The sequence below is a fragment of the Paramisgurnus dabryanus genome, chromosome 17 (genome assembly GCF_030506205.2).
Source record: "Paramisgurnus dabryanus chromosome 17, PD_genome_1.1, whole genome shotgun sequence".
NCBI lineage: Eukaryota > Metazoa > Chordata > Actinopteri > Cypriniformes > Cobitidae > Paramisgurnus > Paramisgurnus dabryanus.
In genome coordinates this window covers 28,180,524-28,205,976 of record NC_133353.1, presented here as the reverse complement: position 1 = coordinate 28,205,976, position 25,453 = coordinate 28,180,524, and the positions used below count along the sequence as shown (strand labels likewise).

General features: G+C 36.7%; 1 protein-coding gene across 2 annotated transcripts; it reads left to right on the top strand.

Annotated features, from left to right (window-relative positions):
* Window positions 1–669: 669 nt before the first annotated feature.
* Window positions 670–23,246, top strand: snx9a (sorting nexin 9a). Of its 2 annotated transcripts, none has more exons than XM_073812289.1 (18): window positions 670–810; window positions 3,017–3,103; window positions 3,190–3,264; window positions 4,240–4,326; window positions 10,608–10,710; window positions 14,291–14,426; window positions 14,524–14,611; window positions 14,717–14,842; window positions 14,925–15,042; window positions 15,128–15,258; window positions 18,413–18,516; window positions 19,122–19,225; window positions 19,898–19,975; window positions 20,123–20,199; window positions 20,424–20,513; window positions 21,385–21,499; window positions 22,485–22,576; window positions 22,660–23,246. In XM_073812289.1, exons 1-18 carry the CDS (start codon window positions 808–810, stop codon window positions 22,705–22,707), a joined length of 1,662 nt encoding a protein of 553 aa, XP_073668390.1. In that variant the 5' UTR covers window positions 670–807; the 3' UTR covers window positions 22,708–23,246. The 2 variants fall into 2 exon arrangements, with proteins under 2 accessions (XP_073668390.1, XP_065144490.2); XM_065288418.2 differs by having other exon boundaries at window positions 685–988.
* Window positions 23,247–25,453: the final 2,207 nt, after the last annotated feature.

The following is a 25,453-nucleotide window of genomic DNA, read 5'->3' as shown; positions in this document are numbered from 1 at the left end:
TATTTTCGCTTGTTTTAAGAATTCACTTAAGTTGTATATTTTTGTCTAAAAACTATGCTCTTAGGTAATTTTGCTTATAAAGAAAATCTTGATTTAAGAATGTATAGATATTTGTACTGAAAACAAAACAAAAATACTAAGTAAGAAAGTCGTTTTTTTTTGCAGTATAGTGCAGCTCATGTCAAAGACTGAAATCAATGTGAAATTCATGATTGAAATCAAACGTTGACGCTCTAATCTCAAAATAATGCTTCAGCCTGGATTTGACAGACAGGGTACATTTTTCATAATTCAACGCCCCATTTGCCTTTCAAGTCCAGTAGATGGCAATCTTACCTCATTGTGGTTGTGCACATATTTTCCTCCCATACGTTTGTTTTTTGATTCACCCACACGTACTGTACATGCATTGCACCTGTAGTGAGTGTCACCTGTAGTGAACCGCCTTTGGGAAATCCTGTTCTTAAGCAAACCTGCATTGACACGCGTAAACATCACACAAAATCAACGATGCTTATTGATAAATCCCCCAAAAACACAACTTAAAATAAACAACATATTCCCTAAAATTATTTTAAACCCCTGATGTGTTTTACACAAAAAGTAAAGAAACATGATATGTGGTGTTTCATTGTGCCGAGCGAGTCCCAACTCTTGTTTACATGCTTAGCAGGGCGGTGTGTGGGAGCTGAAGGAAGAGCCTCTGGCATCTCGATAAGTCATTTCTCGGCCAATTTTCTGAAGTTTTCCGGGTCTGTGTGGGGAAAGAGGACAAGACGTCTATATTTCTAACGCCCATCGGGTTTTATGGTGATAACAGGGTTTTATCGAGCGATGTTTCGCTAATAGCGCGCATTGCTACATAACCTAGCCCGCAAAACCAACGCGTAATTCTCGCCGTTAAGGGACAGAAAGGGTTTTTATACAACGTTTGTCGATGTCGCATGTCAATGGCGATTAAATAATTGATACCACGATGGCAGGGAAGGTAAGTCTTTAACATATCGGTATTAACTAATGCATTTACTCATATACTGTAACGTTATACCAAGACAGCGATGGATCGATTAAATCCACCTTGTGCAGCTAACGTTAGTTAAGTGTATTTATTTTACTGTTTCAGAACTTACAAAAACAACCTGTAACCTTACAGCAGAAATATAAATGTAAATTATAGGCAAGGCGTATGCAGTACTGTGGAATCGTGTATGTAAGTTTTATCAACATTAAACATAATTTCGTTGATCTTGTGACTTTGAGTATAACGTCATGTTTACACTGCGATACACTGTTTGCAAAAACCGTTTCTAATACGCAAACGGGACACTGACAGCTTGCCAACCTGCACAATGATACAAAATGCTGTTAATTCTTGTAAATATTACTGTATGTTGTAGTCGCGGCCTGTCTCAACGTATTTGAAAATATCTGTTATTAAAATATTTTTAGTGGAAAGTTAATAATATACAATGGCTGTGTCTCAAAAACTACCATGCTCCCTATTTAGACAGCAAGTATGGATTATTTAATTCTTAGTGGGATCTTGTAGATTTATTTTACACACAAGAATGCTGTCACTTGGTTTGGGGATATTTTTCATCTCCTATGTCTTGGCCCAGCTGTTTTGAGCAGGAACAGGGCGCATCCTGTTAGGAACAGACCCAAGGGAACTTGTCATTCACTGATAGTCTGTAAAATGTATTGTCAGCATTATCATTCTAGTAAACATATTTTAATGTGGATAAACAGTTAGCAGGCTAAATATTGAATAGGATCTTGGGTCAGAAGTTTGACCTAGAAAACCAGTTTGGTTGGTTTTTGGTCAACGTGGCCTGGTTGTTTAGTTGCTTGTTATTTAAATAAGCCCTCGTATGTGGTTTATGTGTAACTTTTTGGAGCTGTGACATTGCTGTTGATAAATGGGTTGCAATTTATGTAGGTTGTATTATCGTCATTTGGAAACTATAGTTAACGCATTAACAGGATGATTTGTATTTGCTTAATGTTGTCTTACAATTTGACATAATGTTTGTGTGTTTATGCATTTACCAAGGACTGAATTCAAGCATACATGGGTGATTCTCACGAAATCCAGAGTTAAAAGGTGTCCAGCATCAGATTTTTTAAAAAGCCCTTGAAGCCAATTTTTTTTTGGACATATAAGATTAAGGTCTGAATTTATAACCATTATTTTAGAGGATTTAAAAAATATTTCCTAAAGAATTATTTAAGTCTTATAAAAAATGATCATTACCGCAACATGATATATTATTACATTAAATATATGCATTTACAAACTCATGTTTCGGTAATGAGAACTAAAAAGTTGTCTAGGTACTATGACAAACAAAATTTCTACTTTTATCTGGAGAGAAAAAATAAGAACTGCTTACCTCGTAGCCATCTTGAGTGTCAGAGTCAATCTATCCCTTCAAACAATTTTTTATGTTAGTTCATTGAGGGCTTAAACAATGGTTGAAAATTGTTGCGGCGTATTAGAAAATGTTTCTTGGACACATTTATATTCCTTATTATTGTCTCTATATTTACCAATAATCACCAAATACCACATGTTTTTTTTTTACTGTAAATATTCATAGTATAACATGCACTGAAGCTTTTTATTTTTTACATTTTTTAATTATAAATATTTCCATGTCAAAGAACCCAAATCCAGTCATGGACACGTTGCGGTAACTAAAACTTTTCCCCAAAATGTTGAAAAAACAACAAAATTGATGTGTATGATGTCATTTGAAATCATGTGCAAAATAGTACGTGAAGAGATGTTTCTAAATGTATGCTTTTTAATTTGATACTCTTACTTTGCATTCACTTTTTTATCAAAATGTTTCATGACACCTCATAAGTCTAATTCCGCGAGAATCACCCATATACGTACTTAGCAAAATACAGTTTCGTAACACAGGACATGAAATTGTTTTCCATGTCACGCTGAAATATTCATGCATTTGGTAGATGTTACCCATATGTTTGCTTTGGGCTTTGTGTGCAGGCCCAGGTATTGTATGACTTCACCGCCGAGCCTGGCAACAATGAGCTTTCTGTTCAAGAGGGTGAAGTACTCACCATCACTAACCAGGTAAGTAAACCCATCCCTAATATTTTTCATTAAATCTTAAAATCTGTCTGTCTAAGCTGTATTGCTATTTGCATTATATTGTGTAGAATGTTGGAGGTGGCTGGGTAGAAGCCCGAAACTCCAGAGGAGACGTAGGCCTGGTTCCAGAAGATTATATTGAGGTAAAATACTGAGTGGTCATCCACTTGGTTTAAAAAAAGTTCAACATTTTCCACCATTAGATAAAACTAAAAAGTGTGGGTTCATTTTTAGTACCCAAGGGAGGGGAAAGATCAAATTAAAGGAAACATCTGGCTGGTGCACCGCACCGGTGAGCAGAGGTTGTAGTTCTTTCTAAGAAATGAATAAGCATTGTCTTGAAACATTTCTGTAATTCTGTAATCCGTATATTAATATCCCCACAATATGCACATCTCAATGGTATGCAATAACTGCATGACTCTAATACTCCAAAAAGTTATATATATTCAAAGTTTTTGAGTCGGTGCAGACAGCAGAGAGTCTGGTGATAGAGAGAGCGATGCTTTCTTTTCCAAAAATGAATGTGAAAGATGTTTTTTGTAAGGAACAATTGACTATGGGCTGTTGAATTATTCAAAAATAATGCACACCCAAGGTTGCAATGTGAAGCTGTGTGCCGTTACACTGCGGGTGTGCATTATTAAAAAATAATTCAAAGGATTTTACAAACTTAAAAAAAAGTATTATTGTGTTGCATATCGCAACATTAAGTAATTAAACTATTATAATGCATTCTTCTTCAATATCATGCAGCCCTAATTCATAATGTAATTTAGTGAATTAGTGAATAATGTTTGTACTCATCAGTTTTTTACATATTTACTTTTGCTAACAAATGAAGATTATTCCCACGTTATTTGCACTGTATCATAGTTAACAAGATTAACCATTAGCTCTTTGTTGATGCATGTTCAGTTTTAAAACAACAACTGACAGGTGTATCGATGCTACTGTAATTATTTTATAATAGGAAGTTATGGAAATGTACATGGGGAAATGTTAGGAATATAACCAAAATGCCCAATATTTCACATTGTCATTCACACAGATGTTAATGTGTCCTATATGTACATTTAAATATATAGTTTTCTAAAAATATATTATTGTGTTTGCAGCTCAACCCTAGTTCCTCAAATGCAGCGACGACGCAGTACAACAATGCTTACAATCCTGGTCACAACAACAGCTCAGCAAATACGCAGGTACCACCATAAATTCAAACTATTTGCAGTACCCCTATTCTTGTAGAAATGTGGTAAACATGCATAAGTTTCTAGTCCAAATATAGTTTTAAAATGTAGTATATCTCCCATGTTACTCTAAAGAAATGTAAATCAGCCTTCACTAAAATTAGCTAGTGTTTACTACCAACAAAGCCCGCTATTTAAATCTCAGTTTTTCTTCTGCCGTTTCCTTGCTACCTTTTACTATAAATCTGCATTCATTTAATCAGTGCTGTGCAGAAATTGCACAAAGGCCCTATGTGTCATCCACAGTTGAAATCCATTTCCTGGGTTAGCAGGAGAATGAGAGTAAATGGGCCTCATTATAGATTTAGACATTGAGCACGAGGACCAGACTCTTATCATGCTTTTTCTCTTAGATGTCCACACTTTGTCCGTGCTTTTCCATCAGCATGCATGTAATAACATTTGATTGTTCGGCTGTTAGCTGCCAGTCTGCGTAAAGATGAGAAGTGAAATCTATACTCACTATTAAGCTTGGGCAGGTTCAACAGATGCAAATCGAGAATTTTTGGCAGAATTTGAGCAAAAATGCAATCAGTCTGATAAGCATCTATTTAAACTAGAAATACTCTGCCAGTCAAGCCTGGATACACTTCACTGAATTTATGTTTCTCATGATCTTAAAAGCATTGTTTTTTTTATTGTATACTTAAATGCTTGAAATTGGTTTTGCAGCTAAATTAAAATTTTGCTATGCATTGATTTCTTTATAAAACTAAAATTGTATTGATTTTTTTAAATGGACGAGTTCAATCAGTGAAGGAAAAGCAGCCAAAAAGTCTCTTTCAGAAATTAATTCAGATGAGAGAATCCAAAATATGCAAAGATGTAATCTGTGCAGTATAGTTTTAAATTTAAATTAGTGCTCTATACTATTATTGTACATTAAAAGTCTTAAATTGTGGTGTACATGGATTCCTTTAAATGTCATTAAAATGCAACGAGATTATAACATAACATGAATAAATATCTGTTATATACTTCACTTTCAATTGCAAACTACGTAATATATATCTATGAAAACATTTACACTTTCTTTTTTAAATATAGATGGTTTTCACAGTAACAACATAAACAAACAGCTTTTGTGGAACAAACGTTACTTCCGTTAAACTTATGTAAAGAATCAATAACAAAAGAGTCCTTATCGAGTAGTTTATTTCTGAAAACAAGCTAAATAAATAACAAGTAGATTATCTAAGTTCAAATCATAGCTAAAGTGTATCAAAAACTAGCGACGCTCCGTTTTGTTTGACAACACCTCGAACATCAACAAGAAGTGACGTCACACAGATTCGCTTAGAGCGCCTTTAAAAATAACTGCCTGAAATCGATTCTGAATCGCAAGACTCCGATTCTGTGCTTCACGCGCAGCTTGTGCGTGTACTACGGGTCTTTGATCAGTAATTATCAAGTCCTTATCAATCTAAAATCATTACAAGTCGGAGTCGTTTACAACGTGCATTTAAAAAGGCAACTCTCATCATACACAATCATTCAAAATATTCTTTATTATCATGAAAATAATGTAACTATTTGAAGAACAGCCATGCAAATATGCTTATAGACATTTCTTGGAATAGCGTTTGTAATGGTTCTTCTTCTGTGGCACAAATGGAGTCTCTGCAAAAGAGCGCCCTCTGGCTTTTGGATGTGGCGGCATTTGCGTCATCACCGTAATTCATAAAAATTTATTCATTCAGAAAACACGCATTTGCACAATTAATCGTCCCAGCCTTAAAAATGAGTGATGGAAATGCAAAATTTCTAATAAAAATCCCTTAATTCGCAAAAAACGTTTTTACGCTCGCTTGAGGTGGTGTTTGAATTATATGAAAAAGAGTTAAGCCCGATTTATAGTCGTGCGTAAGTAGGCTATCCATAGCCTGTGCGTAGCTCTGCGTAGCCTGACGTGCACCTCGCAAAATTTTTAACAGCGCGTCAGTTCTACGCGGACCGCAAGCGCTGTGATTGGTTCACCAGAACCCCTCCCGTCAGGTAAAAAAACTGTGTCGTAGGTATTTCCATTTGCGACGGTGAAAACAAAGATGAGCCAAGTTGAGGAGTGATTTAACTCAAACTGCAACAAAAGTCGTTGTTTATTTACTTCCATCATTGCTGGTCTTCTCAAATTATACAAAAGTTGCTGTTTCTTCTTCGGTTGTGGGTTAACTTGCCAAGCTGCTTCTTCTTTGATGGTCGCGCTGCTACTGTGGTTACATGCGTGGTTACTGCTTACCAGCGGTCTGCGCGTGTGTTTGCACGTCGACGCGGACGACGACGCAAAAGTATAAATGAAAACCGACGCGGAACATACGCTATCGCGGCTACGCCGTAGGACCTACGCACAACTATAACGAGCCCTTAAATGTGAATAATGTGAGATGGAAACACATTTACACAATACATTTTGACGTAGCAAACATTATACTCACAGGCCGTATAAGGCTCTGCACAGGACTCTGCCAATCTAGCTGTTTCCGCTGTCGTTGCCTTTACCATATATGGGATTCAACATCGTCTTAAGGCTCTTACTGCTAGTGCCTGCATCAAAAATGCTGCATTCATTCATCTTTGCACAGCATTCAGTTTGGCAATTACAAGCTGCACTGCTAGTAAATTTATAACTCCCCATCGTGACTACATGCAGTCCTGTCTCCATTTTCCACGGTTGCCTTGTTTTGTTTACTGTTGGTTACTAGGTTACCAATAATACCACCGTCCCATCGAACAACTTGATAGGAACGCACCTAATTCACATTTGTGTGTTTTTCTTTTTTTGCCAATTTTTAAAAGATTCGCTTCACGTTTGGATGAAAACCCAGCTATAGTTTAATTATGAGATTAGGAACATCAAAGATTGATTTCACTCATTCATTTCATTTTAATTCCAATCTTTGCCATGAACTTACTCCGTCAATATTAAAGATATCAATGTTATATTTTCACAAAATATTTTTTACATTATGTAGGATGATTTTATGTAGAAAACAATAAATCACAAAAATGACTACCTGGGTTTTACAAGCAGGTTCACAATTAAGAGACCACTCCAAATTTTCCAAGTCATTTCCATTCCAGTGTCTAATGGGCCATAAGCACACACAGGTGATGACGTTCTTCCGCTAAAAATCCAGACAGCTAAGCCACTTCTTCTGCTATCATAGCGCTGAGGTGATTTATTTTTACCAAGCAATAATGGTAAAAACATGTCTAGTAAGAAAACAAAAATTTCAGTCAACTATACTCACTGAACCTTGATAATTTTCCCTTACGTTAAAACTGTCAGACTTTTTGTTTTTTTTCTCATTGATTAGTAGCCCTGTTTACCACTCATGTGCTTAAATATTTATTTAAAATTGAAATTGACAGTGGGGTGTGTGATTGACATAACAGTAGATGGGGTTCTGGCTAGAGGGGATACAGCTACAGTTAAATCTTGTGAGATCTTGGGTTAAGGGTTAGGTTTGGGGTAGAATTAGAATGAAAAACAGTGGTTCTGGCTAGATCGGATACAGCTACGGCCTAAATTTCATAAAACGTTGCGTTTAAGGTTAGGTTTAGGGGTAGGAAAGATTTTGGCCATAGTTGTATCCCTTCTAGCCACAAATAGCAGACAGACCGAGAATATGCAGTAAAGATCTTACCTTCATAATTGTGGATGTAGCTCGAAATGTATAACTTAAAGCCCTTCTCTGTCGATGTATGACACAGTGTTTGGATAATTTGACTCAAGTTACCGTAACCATATCTTGAGGCAACCGAGTGAAAAAGCCATAGTTGCTATAAAGGGAAAACTGACTGACTTTTAATGCAGAAAGAGTGCATAAAGCCCATTCTGTACATCAGTAGTGAGATAAAGTCACCCAACAGCAATGTGAAAGATTTAAGTAGTGATTAAGATTCAGGGTTATTTCATCAAATACATGTAAAACATTTGAAACTATTATGAACTTTAATAAAAAAATTGGGTTGTCTCTTAATTTTTTTCTGACCTGCACAGTATAAGGCATTTCACTGTACATTTCACTGCCATATACTGCATTTATCTCAAAGCGTGGAAACTGGTCAAGTGTTTTCTTTAGCAAAGCACACTTGCGGGAAGATTGAACAACAAATGGTCTAACGTTTCCATTAGTGACTGATGACTCAGTCACATTTTGGGGGGCATATACAAGACTAAATCACTAATGATGATAAACATGAGCAATGTTATGTTCAGGAAAAATAGGTGAAGCTGGGAGCAAAAATGGTCTTGCATGGCTGTGAGTTAGTCTTTAATAGCATCAAGGTCAGGTGTATTGATGGAATTGGCCATTAGGTGGAAGACTAATGGACAGAAACAAACTTTAGAGCCTTTAGACTAAAGCACAACTAGTTCTTTTCTAAATGGTCAAGTTTTTGAGTACCATATTTTGTAGGGGTCAAGGCCCGAAGTGCTGGAACCCTGTTGCATTTGTAAGGGAAAGTCGAAGCAAACTAAGTGGGATGGTCCAAAATCCCACCTGCTACTCAGGCAAGCCCAATGGGATCAGCCTGACTAGGTGGGCTTGTTTATATTTTGATCAGGATCTTTGTAATAAGCTGGGCTTGAATCAAAATTCGTTTCCATGAATTTCTGGGTTCATGTTTATCTCAATTTAAAGGACAAGTTCGGTATTTTACACTTAAAGCCCTGTTTTCAGATTGTTTATGGTGAAATAGAATGGTTTTGACTGAAATTTCAACATATGCGGCTGCCCTGAGAATTTTCGCGTGTTTGTGTTTCACCTCACACCTCTACAATGGGTTTAATGGTGCACTGGAACAATCCTTCCTAAAATGCATTAAACTTTCGTTTACAAAGACGTGAAACTCACCGAGTGGTCAGGGGTGTTCACTGATATGCTCACACAAAAATCGCTGCAAAAGATGCTTTCCAACAGCTGTTTTAGCATTCGTTGTTAACTTGTGGACCTATTTTTCCAAACGACTCACACCCGTATATTCTTCCGCTTAGAGCTTGAATAATAGACACTCCAGCCCAGGTGGTGGCGCTAATCCGCCTTTGCCAATTGCAAGAATAGAAACAAAGTTCCCGGCGCGGAGTAATACCGTTCCCTTACAGGACATCTAATACAAGTCAATGGAGTTGGCGAAAACCACGATAAAACCTGTTGGAATGCGTATTTTGCAGCGATTTTTGTGTGAGCATATCAGTGAACACCCTTGACCACTCGGTGAGTTTCACGTCTTTGTAAACGAAAGTTTAATGCATTTTAGGAAGGATTGTTCCAGTGCACCATTAAACCCATTGTAAAGGTGGGAGGTGAAACCCAAACACCACTAAATTCTCGGGGCAGCCGCATATGTCGAAATTTCAGTCAAAACCATTCTATTTCATCATAAACAATCTGAAAACAGGGCTTTAAGTGTAAAATACCGAACTTGTCCTTTAAATTTAGCTTTTTAGAAAAAAACTTTTTTTAAATTCTCCTGCACCATTTGTTCTTAAAATTTGGTAGTAAACACCTAGGTACACAAAAGTTCTACAATTTCTTAATGCAGGACCATGCCTTTACAGCAGTGGTTCCCAACTGGGCCAATTTTTTTTATATATATATAAATAATTTTATCATAAATTCTGTGTAATTAAATCTCAGGCTAAAAAATAAGGCTACTAACCAACAGCAATACATTGAATAATTTAATATGTTTTGTTGATTTCAAATTTTAGGTTTACATACATTTTCTTTGGGGGGGGGCACGAAAGCATGCACCATGTGCCACGAAAGCATGACCATATACAAAAATGATCTCAACGATACAAGAGCAATTTGTCATTATTTGCCTCACAGATATGGGCCAATATAATTTTGGGTGAGGCAAATAATGACAAAATGCTCTGTATTTTTTGAGTCCAATTAGTTTTATTACTGTAAAAAGTTTGTTACAAAAGTCAAGACTTTTGTTACGAGTTGTGGTAAGAGGTAGTCAAATTTTTACAGTGCAGTCAAGATCTCTCTTTTGGGTTTGTTGACTGAAACTTAAAGGAAGAGGTGTAGCATATGAGGGGTTAAACTATGTATACCATAACACAGCAGTGCTTTTGATAAATTCCATAAATTGTATGGTAGATTCAGGCAAGAATTGCTCTATTGTAGTCTTGAGATTGCTTGACAGAAAAAAGGGAGTAGGGTGAAAGAATTACTTTGTTTCAATTATAGTAAACATTTCTTAATGGTCTTTTTATTTAGGGGGTTAATGGAAATGAAGCTTTGACTGCCACAGCATGGTCCAATAACTGCTCTGCAGACAACTGGAACTACACCGAACAAGATCCAGCTGGAAATAATGGTGGTAAGAGAACATTTATAAAGATTTGTCTGTTATCATGTAATTGTAGTTTATTACCATTATACCCAATTTCAATAAATCTGCTTAAGTTTGATTTCTTTGTGTGTTAAAGCCTTAAAGGGGACATGTTATAAAAATCTGACTTTTTCATGTTTAAGTGAATTAATTGGGTCCTCAGTGCTTCTGAGAACCTAGAAAATGTGAGAAAGATCAATTGAGTAACTTTGTTTTGGTAAACCATTCTCTGCAAGCTGCCATTTGGTGCAAAGAGAGAGAAAATATTTGACAGCACAATTCAGTTTCAATTTCAGCAAACCATCCTTATGCCGATCAGTGTTTGCATTTCATCAGCTTGTTTGCATTTTAAAGGACACACCCAAAAACGGCACATGTCTGCTCACACATACAAAGTGATAATCTAAACATGATATAATAAATTATCTCTATGGTATTTTGAGCTAAAACCTCACATTCGTACTTTAGGAACACTACAGATTTGTTTTACATCTTAAAAAAGTCTTGTGAAATGTCCCCTTTAAGATATGCATGTTCACCTTATTTATATGTAAATATACATACATTTACACAAATGTATTGGATGTTGCTCTGCTAGCCATATAAACGGGGTTCTGTGGTCTGAACTTTAAACCTTCCCTAATGTAATCTGGGCCTTTTAGCGTACTACTGATAAAAAGTACTTTGGGTTTTTAAAGTAGTCTAATATTAGTTGTAGAAGTAATTCACAAACGTGAGGGAACTATTCATGTTTACTCAATATCCTCTTTGGCTTCTCTGTTCTGATTTCAGTATGAATAATCTTTATTTTCTGATACACATTTATGATTAACATTAATATTCCGAAGTGAGACTGGCCTGACTAGAATTCAGACAAAATAAAGTCAGACTGGTACAAGTCTATTGTTAGGTGTGAAAGTTAAATACAAATGTGCTTTCCTGTGTGACCTTAACTTAACATGATTGCTTCGTCTGTTTGTGTTTGTAGCCAAAGTTTTGTCTTTTTAACAGAATAGGGTTGGATGAGCTGCATACGTATTTACGTAATTTTGTTCAGGTAAAATGTTTGTGGTCACAAAAATTCAGTTTTAGCTTTTGATCATTTTTTACCCTCTTTTTGTCCCTTAGAAATAAACCATTCCTGTACCTTTAAGAAATGCTAATTTTTTGTTTTAAATGAATTTGATTGCATGCAGCTGTATGTTGACAATAGAGATGCACCGATTGCATTTTTCTTGCAGGGTTCTCACGGCTCCTTGAAATCCTTGAAAGTTTGTGAATCTGGGGGAAACAATTTAAGGCCCTGGGAAGTTTTTGAAAATATACATGCATAGATACAGGTCATTGAAAGTGCTTGAATCTATTTTATGCAAGGAGTTTTCTGGAAAAAAACTATATTATTCCCTGTGTAGTGTAGGATAATATCATACAATTCTAGACTTTTTAAGCACACGTGCTAAACTGTTCGCTTTAAATGCTTATATCTTCTGTATGCGAATGTTGATTCATACCAAAATGCTTTTTTGCATAGTTATGTTTGAAAACGTCTTGGGTTACATATGTAACTGTTGTTTCCTGAGAAGGGAACAAGACGCTGCGTCTTCCTTTCCATACTTCTGTAAGGGTCCAAATATGACCCCATCCATCCGTTTGGCCCAACGGCGGAATCCAAACGAGGATTATAGCGCGTTCTGTCTTTTCCGGCGCTTGCAGATGACGTTTTGGCATTATGCAATTTTGTATTATTATTATCTGACTCCAAGATAATGTTAATATAAATCGGATTGAGAATTACTTTTAACAGTTACAGAATTTGGGTGGATGTTTGGTTATTCTTGTTTAGCCCTACTTGTTATTGCATCCTTTCATTCGGCTACTCATGTCGCTTTGGACTCACGCACCGGCCGTTTATTAATATTTAATAATCATGCGGGCCCACGATCACAACCGAATCAGGCTTGGTCGCTGCTAGAGGTTAGACCATATGTTCAGAAGGCCGCCCTTTACGCGTGCTCATCTCTGAACATACTTTATTTAGTCCCCATAGAGGTGCAACTTAATTATTACAATATTTATTTCTAACCAGAGGCTCACGACCACTATCATAAAACAAACTGACCGTCTTCTCCAATGATAGCTTTGTATAATCGCGTCATAATTTAATATGCAACTTAGATAGATTAATATTGAAATAACCAGAGGCTGAGGCTCATCTGATTTAGAGTGGTCAGACAACATTTACTTGTTACTCTAAACAGGAAATTAGCCTCCACGCATCTAATTTAACTTAAACTAACGCCAAGTGCTAGTCGGATCTCCAAAATCCTCCGCTGATGTACTACTATGCCATCTAGTCTGGGATTTTGGTCCGTAATACTAGCCTGATTTTCAGACATTGCGGTAACAAGGATACATCGTAATTTACTAATCATGTCAATAACTTTCGTAGCAACACAGAATAATCCAAACACAATTTATTAACCAGGTAGGTAAAACATAATTCAGAAGCCAATTTACATTCCAATTCGAATACGAAAATCAAATGAAAACCCATTGCATACCTGGTAATGAGATGAAGATCTGGTTACAGATTCCTCAAAGTAAAATAACAATACATGATGCTGTGCAAGGACAGCATCATGGGGGTGCATTTCTCGATATTGAAAGTCCCCCTAAATCTTCTACACATCTCCTTAAATAACCAGAGAACAAAGCATATAGGAATTTGGTACTGATTGGTTGTTGGTAAAACTAAGGGCTGTCCTTAATCTGTATACAGTGGGTGATTGGTTTATGCTTAGAAAGGGAGGTGTCTATCAACATTGAATGAAGTTTCACATATACTTTAACATTGAATTCTGTTGTTATATGGGTGAGACCTGTAACCACTTGCAATGAGACATTCCAATAGAAAACAAATAAGATACAGATTTTAGATTCTTTGTGCATGTAGCATTTCATATACAGTTTGCTTTTAGAGAAAAGAATACAAATGTATGACACCCTAAAGGTGTGTCTTTGAAACCCAAACGTGTCTCAGTGGGAAGTCCACTGTGAATCGTGGAGAGTGGCTTTTCCCGCGCACTCACTTTGCCCCCATGCAGTGTCCTTTGGGGAGGTGCTATCTTATTTAGGAAATTGTCTTACACTTCCTGCGTGCCGTCTTTGGCATTATTTCAGATAGCGATATACTTCCTGGCTCTCGCGTCACCCTCTTTTTGTCATTAAGCCTCACCATTGGTTGAATTTGATATACACATTCAGATGCACTTACCCCTGGAGGCGTCCCCAAAGTGTCACCGCAGTGACACAGCGCGAGTTCCCTCAAAAGGGAACTGTAACAATGTATCTTAAAAGGTAACACGATGCTCTCACTTGAAATGTGTCCCCACAGTTAGTCCTTGAATTTGAGGCTATTGGACCTGGAAAGTCCTTGAATGGTCCTTGAATTTGAAGTTTACTAAGGTAAAACTGGAATCGGAATGTCGTGAGACTGACGGGTCGGTTACTGGTCTCTGGTCGGTCGATCAGTGCATCTCTAGTTGACTATTGTTTTTATGATTTTTAGGTTCTGTCTATTCCTTTGATGATGAATGGGATGATGATTCTGATGATGGAAAGTCCACAGCCGGTTACGGTGGGACTCAGACAGAGGAAGGTGGAACCATGCAGCGGGGTGGGGCTCACCCCACAATGAAAATCAAGTAAAAGCCGTAGTTTTAAAACTTCCAATTATAGTTATGGTAAAAATGTGTTATTGTTCAAATATTTTAAAGGTTTTACTTCATAATTTTCTCGTAGGTTTCCTGGGTTCTCCAAGACCCCAAATCCAGAAGTCTATTTACTTACAAAACACATAGCTAAAGGAAATGATACACTTCCAATATATGTAAGTACATATATGAATTATACTTACGATTTTAAACATCAACAATGTTGTATTTTACTCAGATAAAATATTGCACAGTACTTTAGCTCTTAATTGTATTTGCAGCCGGGTGAGGTGGGTCCGGTTTGGTTGTACTCACAAATTCAATTAGACTGTGTGGTGGCCGATCCCAAAAAGGGTTCAAAAATGTACGGTCTAAAGAGCTACATCGAATACCAAGTCACACCTAATGTAAGTTTATATAAATTGCTCTCTTGAAATTATAATATTTGTTATTTCTTGGTTTATTTTAATGTTCAACCACTTTTTTCAGACTACAAACAGACCTGTCAATCACAGATACAAACACTTTGATTGGTTGTATGAGAGGCTGGTGGAGAAGTTTGCCTGTGCTCTGCCCATCCCAAGTCTGCCGGACAAACAAGTTACAGGTGACCAAGACTTAAAAAAGGTGTCAAAATGTTTCAGCTGGACACAAAACTGGCAGACTAACACCTGACCTCCATTCTTGTTTAGGCCGATTTGAAGACGAATTTATCAAAATGCGCATGGAGCGGCTGCAGGGCTGGATGTCTCGGATGTGCCGACATCCAGTGATTTCAAACAGTGAAGTTTTTCAACTTTTCCTGAACTACAAAGATGAGAAGGTACATTTGGTTTATCTATTACAGTATACAGCACATTCACAGCACATTCTTGCATTTAACACAAGATTAAGTTGAATAAAAAAATATCCAATTAGGTCAGATTAAAGGTGATGTGTGCATTTAAAATCATAGCTTAATGCGCTTAAAGTAACCCAGTTATACTGTAGGTTAATTTCCCAGGGACTTTTTGACTCTGTTGTGGTTACAAAATATTTCTCTGTTTATTTACTACATAAGCATGAATTTCAGTGGAATATGTTGGTGTGTTCAGTAAACCTGTTCAACAACTGTTTTCTGTTTTATTTACGTTAGGCAGACAATTTTATCCAAAGTGACTTCAACAGTGCATTCAAGCCCTATAGTGAGTGCGTTTACATGCACAGAATAAGCGGATAACTATAAAAAATCTGCTTATTATAGAAAACTGTTTTCATGCGTTTACATGCAAATCAATAAGCCGGCTATGCAGTCAACTGCGTTTACATGGGACTTGGAGAATTATCAGGTTTCTCGCAGGCAGTGACGTCACCACCTATAGTACACAATAGTCGATCAAAAAGCCGACGGCATATCTGTCTTAAGCTGTACTGTTGTATCTCTCATCGTGTCTGCAGAACCTGTAAATGTAACATGAGCTTTTATTTTCACAGTTTCTCTGTCAACTGCTTTAGTCGAGCGGAGACTTTTATGCGTTACCTTGCGTTTACTTCCGCGTGTGACGTTTATATTTCATACGCGGAGACATGCACACATGGACAAAACCGTGAGAAAGCGGGTTAAGGTGTTTACATGCCATGCGAAATCGGCGTAATGAGCAAAAAACTACCTGTGCCGATCGGTTTTTGCATACGCTGTTTATGGGCTTTCCCCGATTAAAGAAAAGCACTTTACGCGTTTACATGACCCCACGTGTTATCAGTTTATTAAGCATAATCGGCGTAAGACTGTGCATGTAAACGCACTCAGTGTTATTTTTTATCAGTATGTGTGTTCCCTGAAAACTCAACCCATTAGGGCTGCACGATGTGAGCAAAAGTTGCTATGTGCGGTGACATTGTTTAATGTTGCGATGACGATGTGAGTTGCGATAAATATTTTATATTTTTTCATGTTTTAGGGGCCATTCACATGTTGCCCCTAAAAACGCGTGGAAAACGCTAGACATGTAGGTTATTGTCACATGATCTGCACGCTGCGCTTGTGTCATTATGAAAAGTTAAAATGTTTTTGAAAAGCCTGGAAAAACGAGCGCGTCGCACCTTGTGCGAGTCGCGACCGTGACGCTTCCAGAGCGCACATACTGCGCGCCTACATTTGAAATAATGAACTTGAGGACGCAATATGTGAATCAACGCATCCCAAACTGCCTACTTCCATACTATATAGTATGCAAAAAGTACGAGAAGTAGTGCTTTTCGCCTACTATATAGTATGGAAGTATGCGGTGTGGGACGCAGGGCATGTCTTCAGGACTAAACGTGATAGGTCAAACGTATATTACATGCGCTTACCGTTTTCCCTTCATTCATCGCGTCAAGGCTGTCTGTTGCGATGTCTTCATCTCGTGAGTTATATTGCAATGACGATGAAAATTCGATGTATCGTTCGGCCCTAAAACCCATGACCTTTGCATTGCTAATGCAGTGATCTACCAATTAAGCTACAGGAACACTTTAAACTTTTTTGGTTTGATTAAATATGAGTCCAATATAACCGTTTTCAAAGACCCTTTAGGGAAGAAGCGCCCCTAGGCAGCCACCTTTGCAACGCCTTTGGGCAGTTATTTTAGTCACGCATCTACTTGAATGTGGAAAGACTGATATCTCTAAAATTGCAAGCTATAAAGTCACAATTTATTAACATCAACTTTATCATAAATTTTGTTTCTTAAAGGGCCCCTAACCTAGGTGTTTTCAGCCATAGAAAAATAGTCTTCGGTATCCCCAGAATGTTTATGAATTTTGAAGTCTACATTTGTTTTTCTAATAAATGCATTAAGACTTGCATAAAACTTGTGTTCATGTGTGAAGATTAACTTTTTGGACAAAACCTGTAAGTGTTAAAAACTTAAAGACTTAGGGGCAATTTCTCGGACAGGGATTAGACTAGTCCTAGACTAAAATATATGTTTTAGTCTAGGACTAGACATTTAGGGGTGGTTTCCCGGACAGGGATTAGCATAAGCCAGGACTAGGCCTACCTTAGTTTAATTAGGAAATACTGTATAACTTGTTTTAATAAACATGCCTCACTAAAAACATTACTTGTGTTCAGTTTGAGGCAAAACAAAGAACACTGATGTATTTTAAGATATGTCGATCCAAGTTGTTTTCAGTTTGGACAGCTCTTACATTTATTTTAGTCTAGGACTAGTCTAATCCCTTTTCAGGAAACTGCCCCTTATATATATATTTTAGTCTAGGATTGGTCTAATCCCTTTCCGAGAAACTGCCCCTAAGTCTTTAAGTTTTTGACACTTAGAGGTTTTGTCCAACAAATAAATTAATCTTCACAGATGAACACAAGTTTTATGAATTTTGAAGTCTTAATTTGTTTATTAGAAATAGACAGTATACTTCAAAATTCATTAAAGTTGTGTTCATCTGTGAAGATCATCTTGTTGGACAAAACGTGTAATTGTGTAAACTTTTGTACACAGAGTTGATTTTTTTGTGATATTCCAGTCTATGGGAAAAATGGGCTTTTTAGCGAGGGAACTTCCCAACTGAAAACAGCTTGCACTGACATATCTTAAAATACATCAGTGTCTTTCGTTTTGCCCCAAAATACACACACATAATGTTTTTAGTAAGGCATGTTGTTTAAAACTAGTTATATATCCTAATCCCTTCAGCACTTTATAGCAGTGCATAATCTTTTTGTATATAATATCTTTGCTGAGGTTTTTTTTTGTTAAAACATTTGTCCACTGGGTAATACAAATTTTAATTTTCCACATTTACACAAAAATTCACACAATGTATACCAAAATGTAAACTTCTGTCTATCTCTTCTTTAAAAAGGCAAATGACAAATCCTTTGAGAAATGTTTTGTAATGTTGTGCTGTATATTTACTTGGCTAAGTGAACAGTTATGTTATGCTATGACATCATAAGTCGAATCATGACTAACTTTATGTATTCTTTCGATCAGGATTGGAAACTAGGAAAGCGGAAGGCAGAGAAAGATGAAACTGTGGGTGTGAAAATTTTCTCCATCATGGATCCAGAGCTTCCAGAGCTTGATCCAGTTCAAGTGTGAGGCACTTGAATTAATATTATTTTATTTTACAAATAATCCAATTTTTACTGCCTCTTTTCTTTAAAGGGGACAGAGAATGAAAAACCATCTTTACCTTGTCTTTGTTGAATAATGGTAGTCTACCCGCATACACAAACATACAAAAAGTGCTAAACATGCTAAACATCTCAGTCTTATAGAAATTCCTCTTTTAGAAATGTTGGCCAGAAAACCGCCCAATCTGAAAAACTGATGCTTATGACATCACAGGCATCTCACTGCGCCTCCACTTTAAAATAATTGGCTACATTTTTTGAGTGGCAGCAAAGTCAGCCAATCAGTAATGAGATTGCAAGTCAAGCCAGTAGGGGGAGCCAAATAGGTGCAAAACCACTTGTTTAAAATCCCCCACCGTAATAGAGCTATCTGAGAGAGGTTTTTAGGAAGCGTCTAAGGCATTACCGACCCAAACAAAACATTTTTGTGTACATGTCACATCACAGAACAAGGATAAATACCCCGTTTAATCATTCTATGTCACCTTTAATTTTAAGTTTTTGTTTGGAAAAGAATAATTTTATTTGTTCGTTAACGGAGTGGTATCTTCTTGATGTGATTGTAGGGAACAGAAGTGTGAATTGTACAGTCAGTTTGCTAGATCAATGGATAACAGTGTTAAAGAGCTGCTGGCTGTTGGTAATCTTCATTGGAAGAGATGTACAGGCCGTAAGTAACAGTAACTCCACGCAGTAAAAAAAAAAATCGTATTTACACGGTCATCTTCCATTTTATGTTTTAACGCCAGTTAAGTCCTGAAATTGATTTTTGGAGTATGGTGGTGGTTTAAAGGTGGGGTGCATGATCTCTGAAAGCCAATGTTGACATTTGAAATCACCCAAACAAACAAGCCCCTACCCCAATAAAAGCTGGACCTTCTTTTGATAGACCCGCCCCACACATACGCTACCCAGGCAACGATGTCGGTTAGTAGACACGCCCCTTACTACTGATTAGCTACTGTACTCTAGCGTGTTTTGGTACTTGGCTCGACTCCCTTTTCCTAAGCGTTTCTCAAAAATCCTGCACCCCGCCTTTAATGCCTTTAAGTAAAGATTATCATGTTCCAGATTTTTGATACATTTCCTACAATAAATATATCAAATTGTATTTATCATTTATATTATTTGACTTTATTTGGACAACTTAAAAGGCGATCTTCTAAATACTCAGATTTATTTTGTATTCCATACATGAATGGAAAGTTTATTTATTCAGGTTTCAGATTATCTCAATTAAAAAAATTTGACCCTTATGGTTTTGTGTCACATATTATTCATGTATTATTGAATACTGTATGGAGGTTTGTCCACTGAGGAAATCTTGTTTTTAAATCTACAGCATTGCAAAAGGAATATCGGCAGATAGGAAAAGCATTTCAGAACATGTCTTCAGTTTTCAACAACAGTGGATACCCAAGTAAGAGCCTAAAGCTTTTATTACAATAGCAGTAAATTTACTAAGTTATACATATTATATAGTTAAAGTTACATATCTTATAGTTGTTATAGTTAATTATTATCAAACTGTTTGCATCACAAATACAAACTTCTTCTTTATTTAAAGGTGAATCGACTCTTACTGAGGCATTAACTGCAACAGGAAAGACGTATGAGGAAATAGCAGAGATTGTTGCTGGACAGGTGACAAAAATCCAATATTTCCTCATGTGAAATATTTAACTTGAACTCTAGCAGTTCCCCTCATCCAAATCTTTGTATCCTGCAGCTATTTCCCAAATGTGATAAAATTGTTACCATCAAGGCTGGCCAACGATAATGCCATTCAGATTGCTGTTTTTAGAGTTTAAGCCCGTGTTTATTGATATAGCAAGAAACTAATTTTGGTGATGCTTTTTGTTTAAAAGCCAAAAAAAGATCTACACTTCCTAATGGAAACAAACAACGAATATAAGGGACTACTGGGCTGTTTCCCTGACACGTTAGGAGTTCATAAGGTACAAATCTTTAACCTCATTTGTATTGTCAATGAATGTTTCCATGTTGTTTGTAGAAGGATGCTTGTTAATAAAATTGTCTGTGACAATGTACACAAGGGTGCAAACGTCTGAGACTACATTGAAACAAGTCACACACAAAAAAAATCTCATAGGATAACATAAATAATCAGGTTTCACTGTTGTTAAAGCAAAAAGGAAATATAAAGTGCTTAAAATGTATGTTTGTTGTACCATTCTACACTGTAAAAAAAAGTTGGTTCAACTTAATAAATTAAGTAAGTTACTCAGTTGCCTTAAAGGAAAACATTGCCGATTTTCAATATTTTATTATGTTCTTACCCCAACTTAGACAAAGTAATACATACCTATCTTTTTCAATGCGTGCACTCTTTGTACAGCGCGTAGTGAATGTGTTAGCATTTAGCCTAGCCCCATTCATTTCTTAGGATCCAAACAGAGATAAATTTAGAAGTCACTAAACACTTCCATGTTTTCTCTATTTAAAGAATGAGTAGTTACACAAGTAAGTATGGTGGCACAATAATAAAAGGTGGCAATTTTTTTAAGCGGATAAAAATTCACCCCGTTTGGATCCTAAGGAATGAATGGTGCTAGGCTAAATGCTAACACATTCACAACGCGCTGTACAAAGATTAAGTGCACACATTGAAAAAACATATGTATGTATTAATTTGTCGAAGTTGGGGTAAGAACATAGTAAAATATTAAAAAATTGTGGTGTTTTCCTTTAATAATTTCAGTTAATTTAGCTCAAAAATATTAGTTGACACAACTATTTTTGCCAAATCAACTCAACAATTTTTTTACAGTAGTTTTTATCTGATCATTTCTTTTTATTATTCCTCAGGCTGCCATTGATAAAGTTAAAGAAGCGGACCATTTGGTGGCACTGAACAAGATTAGCCAACAAGACAAGCACACGATGGAGAAGAATCTTAGCACCATGTCTTACGCATTGCAAGGTACATATTAAATGTGAAATCCAGGATTAAGTCGTTTAATAAGATCAAAGGATTCCATACTCAGTCAATATTAAAGGGATGTTCTGCCAAAAATGATATTAAACGGTTGATTTACTCACCCCAAAGCCATCCGAGATGCATATGCCCATCATTTTTCAGACCAACACATTTTCAGTTATTTTAGAAAATGTCTTATATCTTCCAGCTGCTAAACAGTAAAGTTACGGGGTCCAGCTCATTCAAGTCCAAAAAATTTGCATATATCCTTCCCCAAAGAAATCCAAATGGCTCCAGGATGAAAAACAAAGGCCTCCTGAGGGTAATCTACACGGTGTTGTTGTAGAAATATCCATATTGAAAACTTTATAAACGAAATTAACTAGCTTCCGGTAGCGCCGCCATCTTAAACTCCTCTGTATTCAGGAGAGAGTATCAGCATAGTGTACGCACTTTTCTTAGTAACGAATGACAAATTCGGAGGGTGGGGGCACAGACCAGCATCAGAGAAACCTCCGTAAACTGCATACACTCTCATCTTGAATGTGGACGCGACTAAGATGGCGGCGTTACCGGAAGCTAGTTATTTTCCTTTATAAAGTTTTAAATGTGGATATTTCTACAACAAAACGGCACAGAAGGCCTTTGTTTATCATCGTGGAGCCGTTTGGATTTCTTTTGTGAACGATGGATGCACATTTTTTGGACTTGAAGGACGTGAACCCCGTAACTTTACATTTGATTAACTGAAGGAAAAATGATGGACATGCATCTCAGACGTCTTCGGGGTGAGTAAATCATGGGTTCAATATCATTTTTGGCCGAACTATCCCTTTAAAGATATCAATGTTATATTTTCACATTATGTATAGGATGATTTTATGTTGAAAACACAAAAATGACATTTCACATACTGGGTCGCAAATGTATACGTGTACCTGTCTTTGCCACACACATGTAACTTTAGACCTGCCATCTGTTTCTTTAGCGGAGATGAATCACTTCCATAGCAACCGTATCTATGATTACAACAGACTGATGCAGTTCTACCTGGAAGAACAGGTGAAATTCTATGAGACGGTGAGTAACAAAATAGTGTATTTTTTTGTAAACATTGTATGGAGTCTATGTGTGATTATGTCCTGCTCTATTTATTTGGCTAGATTGCGGAAAAGCTGAAGAAAGCTCTCGGCCAATATACTACCATGTGAGGACGTGCCGTCAAACCGGGTCGGTTTCGTGAAACTTCAAACATACGGCTGCTGCTTGTGCTTTTTAACCCTAATTAACCATCTTTTTCCACTTAACAAAATAAATGAATTATTTTGTAATGATATAAAACTTATGATACAAGGTGTGTGCACACCATACAGTAAGATGAAATCATTAACCAAACATTTTATTGAGAGAGTGAATGTGAACTGTTACTGTGGCTAACACGGGCTAACACGCTCCTGTATAAAAATATAAGGTCTCTCAGGGACACATGCGAGTATGCTCAGGCTGAGCCTTGTACCAAATTACTTTATTAACTTTTTAATTAAATTGATGTGATTTTATTTTCTGGTAGTGTGTGATGGTAAACAGGTCGGATGTTTAGATGTGGTAAGTTTTAGATAAAAGCAGTATGGTCATATCTTTACCTGTGGTAATATGTTCTATGCAAAATATCTAAAAATGTCTCTGTCTCATGTATAATATTTGCTTTTAACAAACCGTTTCAATGTAATAAATCTGTCTTTATACCTTTCGCTGTGCTTTTTCTTGGCCTGTATGTAGTCAAAATTAATTTAGCAGAGCACAGAAATATCTTGTGAGACTGTGGTCCTGTTTGAGGAAGCTGATATTTCAGTTTTACTAAGAGGAAACAAATCTCTGACCTTAGAAGGAAGGAAAAGGAAATAAATAGTGTAGTTATTTTGTGTGCGTGTGCATTCAATTTTGACTACACTTAATCATCTTTCTGTGTGGTTTAGATTTAGGGGTAGCCTATAGTAAATATCATTGTTTTAGTACATAAACCATTGCATCTATAAAAGGTCCTCACAAATTTATCTTGAATTATAATAATGGAGCAATAATGAAACCTGTACGTTTTGTGTGTCTGTGTGCGTGCGTGCGTGCGTGCGTGTGTGTGTGTGTGTTTTAAAGACTGAACCCGAGCATGGAAATGCACTCTGCCCCAAATCTGTTTCCTTCCTCTAACAGTATATAAATATTAGTTTCGACTTGTTGAATTTTGTTTTCATTTTTCAAGTCTTCCGTTCTTCTCTCTGGTGCTTTGTGAAATGAAAAAAGTAAAAAACATATTCAGTTGATTTGTTAATTTTCTCCACCCTCATCTGTTGGTGTGTGATAGACAGTAAGTGAGTCTTTATGGATGATACAGATATGTTATCTGTAGCTCTAAGCAGAGAGGTGTAGACCACATAAAGTCATACAAAGGTAAAAAAAAAAAATTTTAATAACAAAATGTAGAAATGTTTTAAAATATACATTTTAGTCAATAAATGACTGAACACTTTTGTATTATACAAGCATCTGTTCCTCGCACATAATAATATTACACTGGTATTATATTATCAGTCATTAGTCCAGTGTGTATTCAGTGACATTCATAGCCCATCCAATCGCAACTTTTTTATAAAAAAAAAAAAAAAAGTTTAAATAATGCTTGCAGTTTAATTGTGCATTTTTAATTGAATGATTTTCACTTTAGTTTATAATTAGTTATGTTACTGAAAATCCAGTATTTGGGCTACCCAGGCAATCCAAAATACTATATATTGTAGATATTGAAAATAAATTGGTTCAAGCGTTGCCAGATTGTCAGACAATGCTTATACCTATTACTTCAACCTGCATTCATTTACAACACAAATCAGTTGTTGAGTAAATTCTTGAGGGTCAACCTTCGATCTCTCTTATGAAGTCAATATGGAAGTGATTTAAACTGCAATTCATCAACTGTCCACTAGAGGCTGGCTCCAAAAGGGAGTCAATTCCCATAGACCTCCATGTTAAAATGGCCAACTTTACAGTAGAAAATAATATGTTTACAGCCTGGTACAAAAAGTGTTTTTGGTCTTTATAGCTAATTTTGCCCCTCATGACAACTGTGAGGGAGGGTGAATTTTTTTGTAACTCATCTGTTTAAATGATATTATGCCTTAAAGTTCTGCATAATTAAGGGGTGGCCACTTGAGTGACGTTTGAACAGCCACTGCCGTCACTAGAGTCGAGCTAGGCGGGCGTGGTTTTAGCAACTAGTCACCTCAGCTACACCCACGTCCCGCCTCTTTATCTATTTTCAGATATCCGTGAGTGATGCACGGTGACACGCGGCCAAGATGGCGACGGCAGGCACCGCCTACTTTAAGCTTCAAAAACAATCTTCAGAAACCTATGGGTGACGTCACGGACACTACATCCATCTTTTTTACAGTCTATGGTAAATACCATGGACTGTATAAAATATGGACGTAGTGTCTGTGACATCACCCAGTTTTTTTTAAGCCAATGGCAGCGCGTCACCGGGCATCACTCGCGCATATCCGAAAATGGGTAAAGAGGCGGTAGGTGGGTGAAGTTGAGGTGGTTGTTGCTGAAACCACGCCTGCCAAGCTCGATGGTAGTGACAGCAGTGGCAGTTCACTTGTCACTCAAGTTACCACACCCTTAATTATGCCGAACATTAAGGCTTAATAATATAACCGATGAGTACAGCTGTCATGAAGGGCGAAATTAGCTATACAGACCAAAATTATTTTTTGTACCAGGCTGTAAACATATTATTTTCTGCTGTAAAGTTGGGCATTTTAACCCTGGGGGTCTATGGAAATTGACTTGTGTTTGGAGCCAGCCTCTAGTGGACGGTCAATAAATTGCAGTTTATGTCACTTTTGTATTGGATTCCTCAGAGAGATTGAATGGTTGCCCCTTGGTAAATACGCAAAA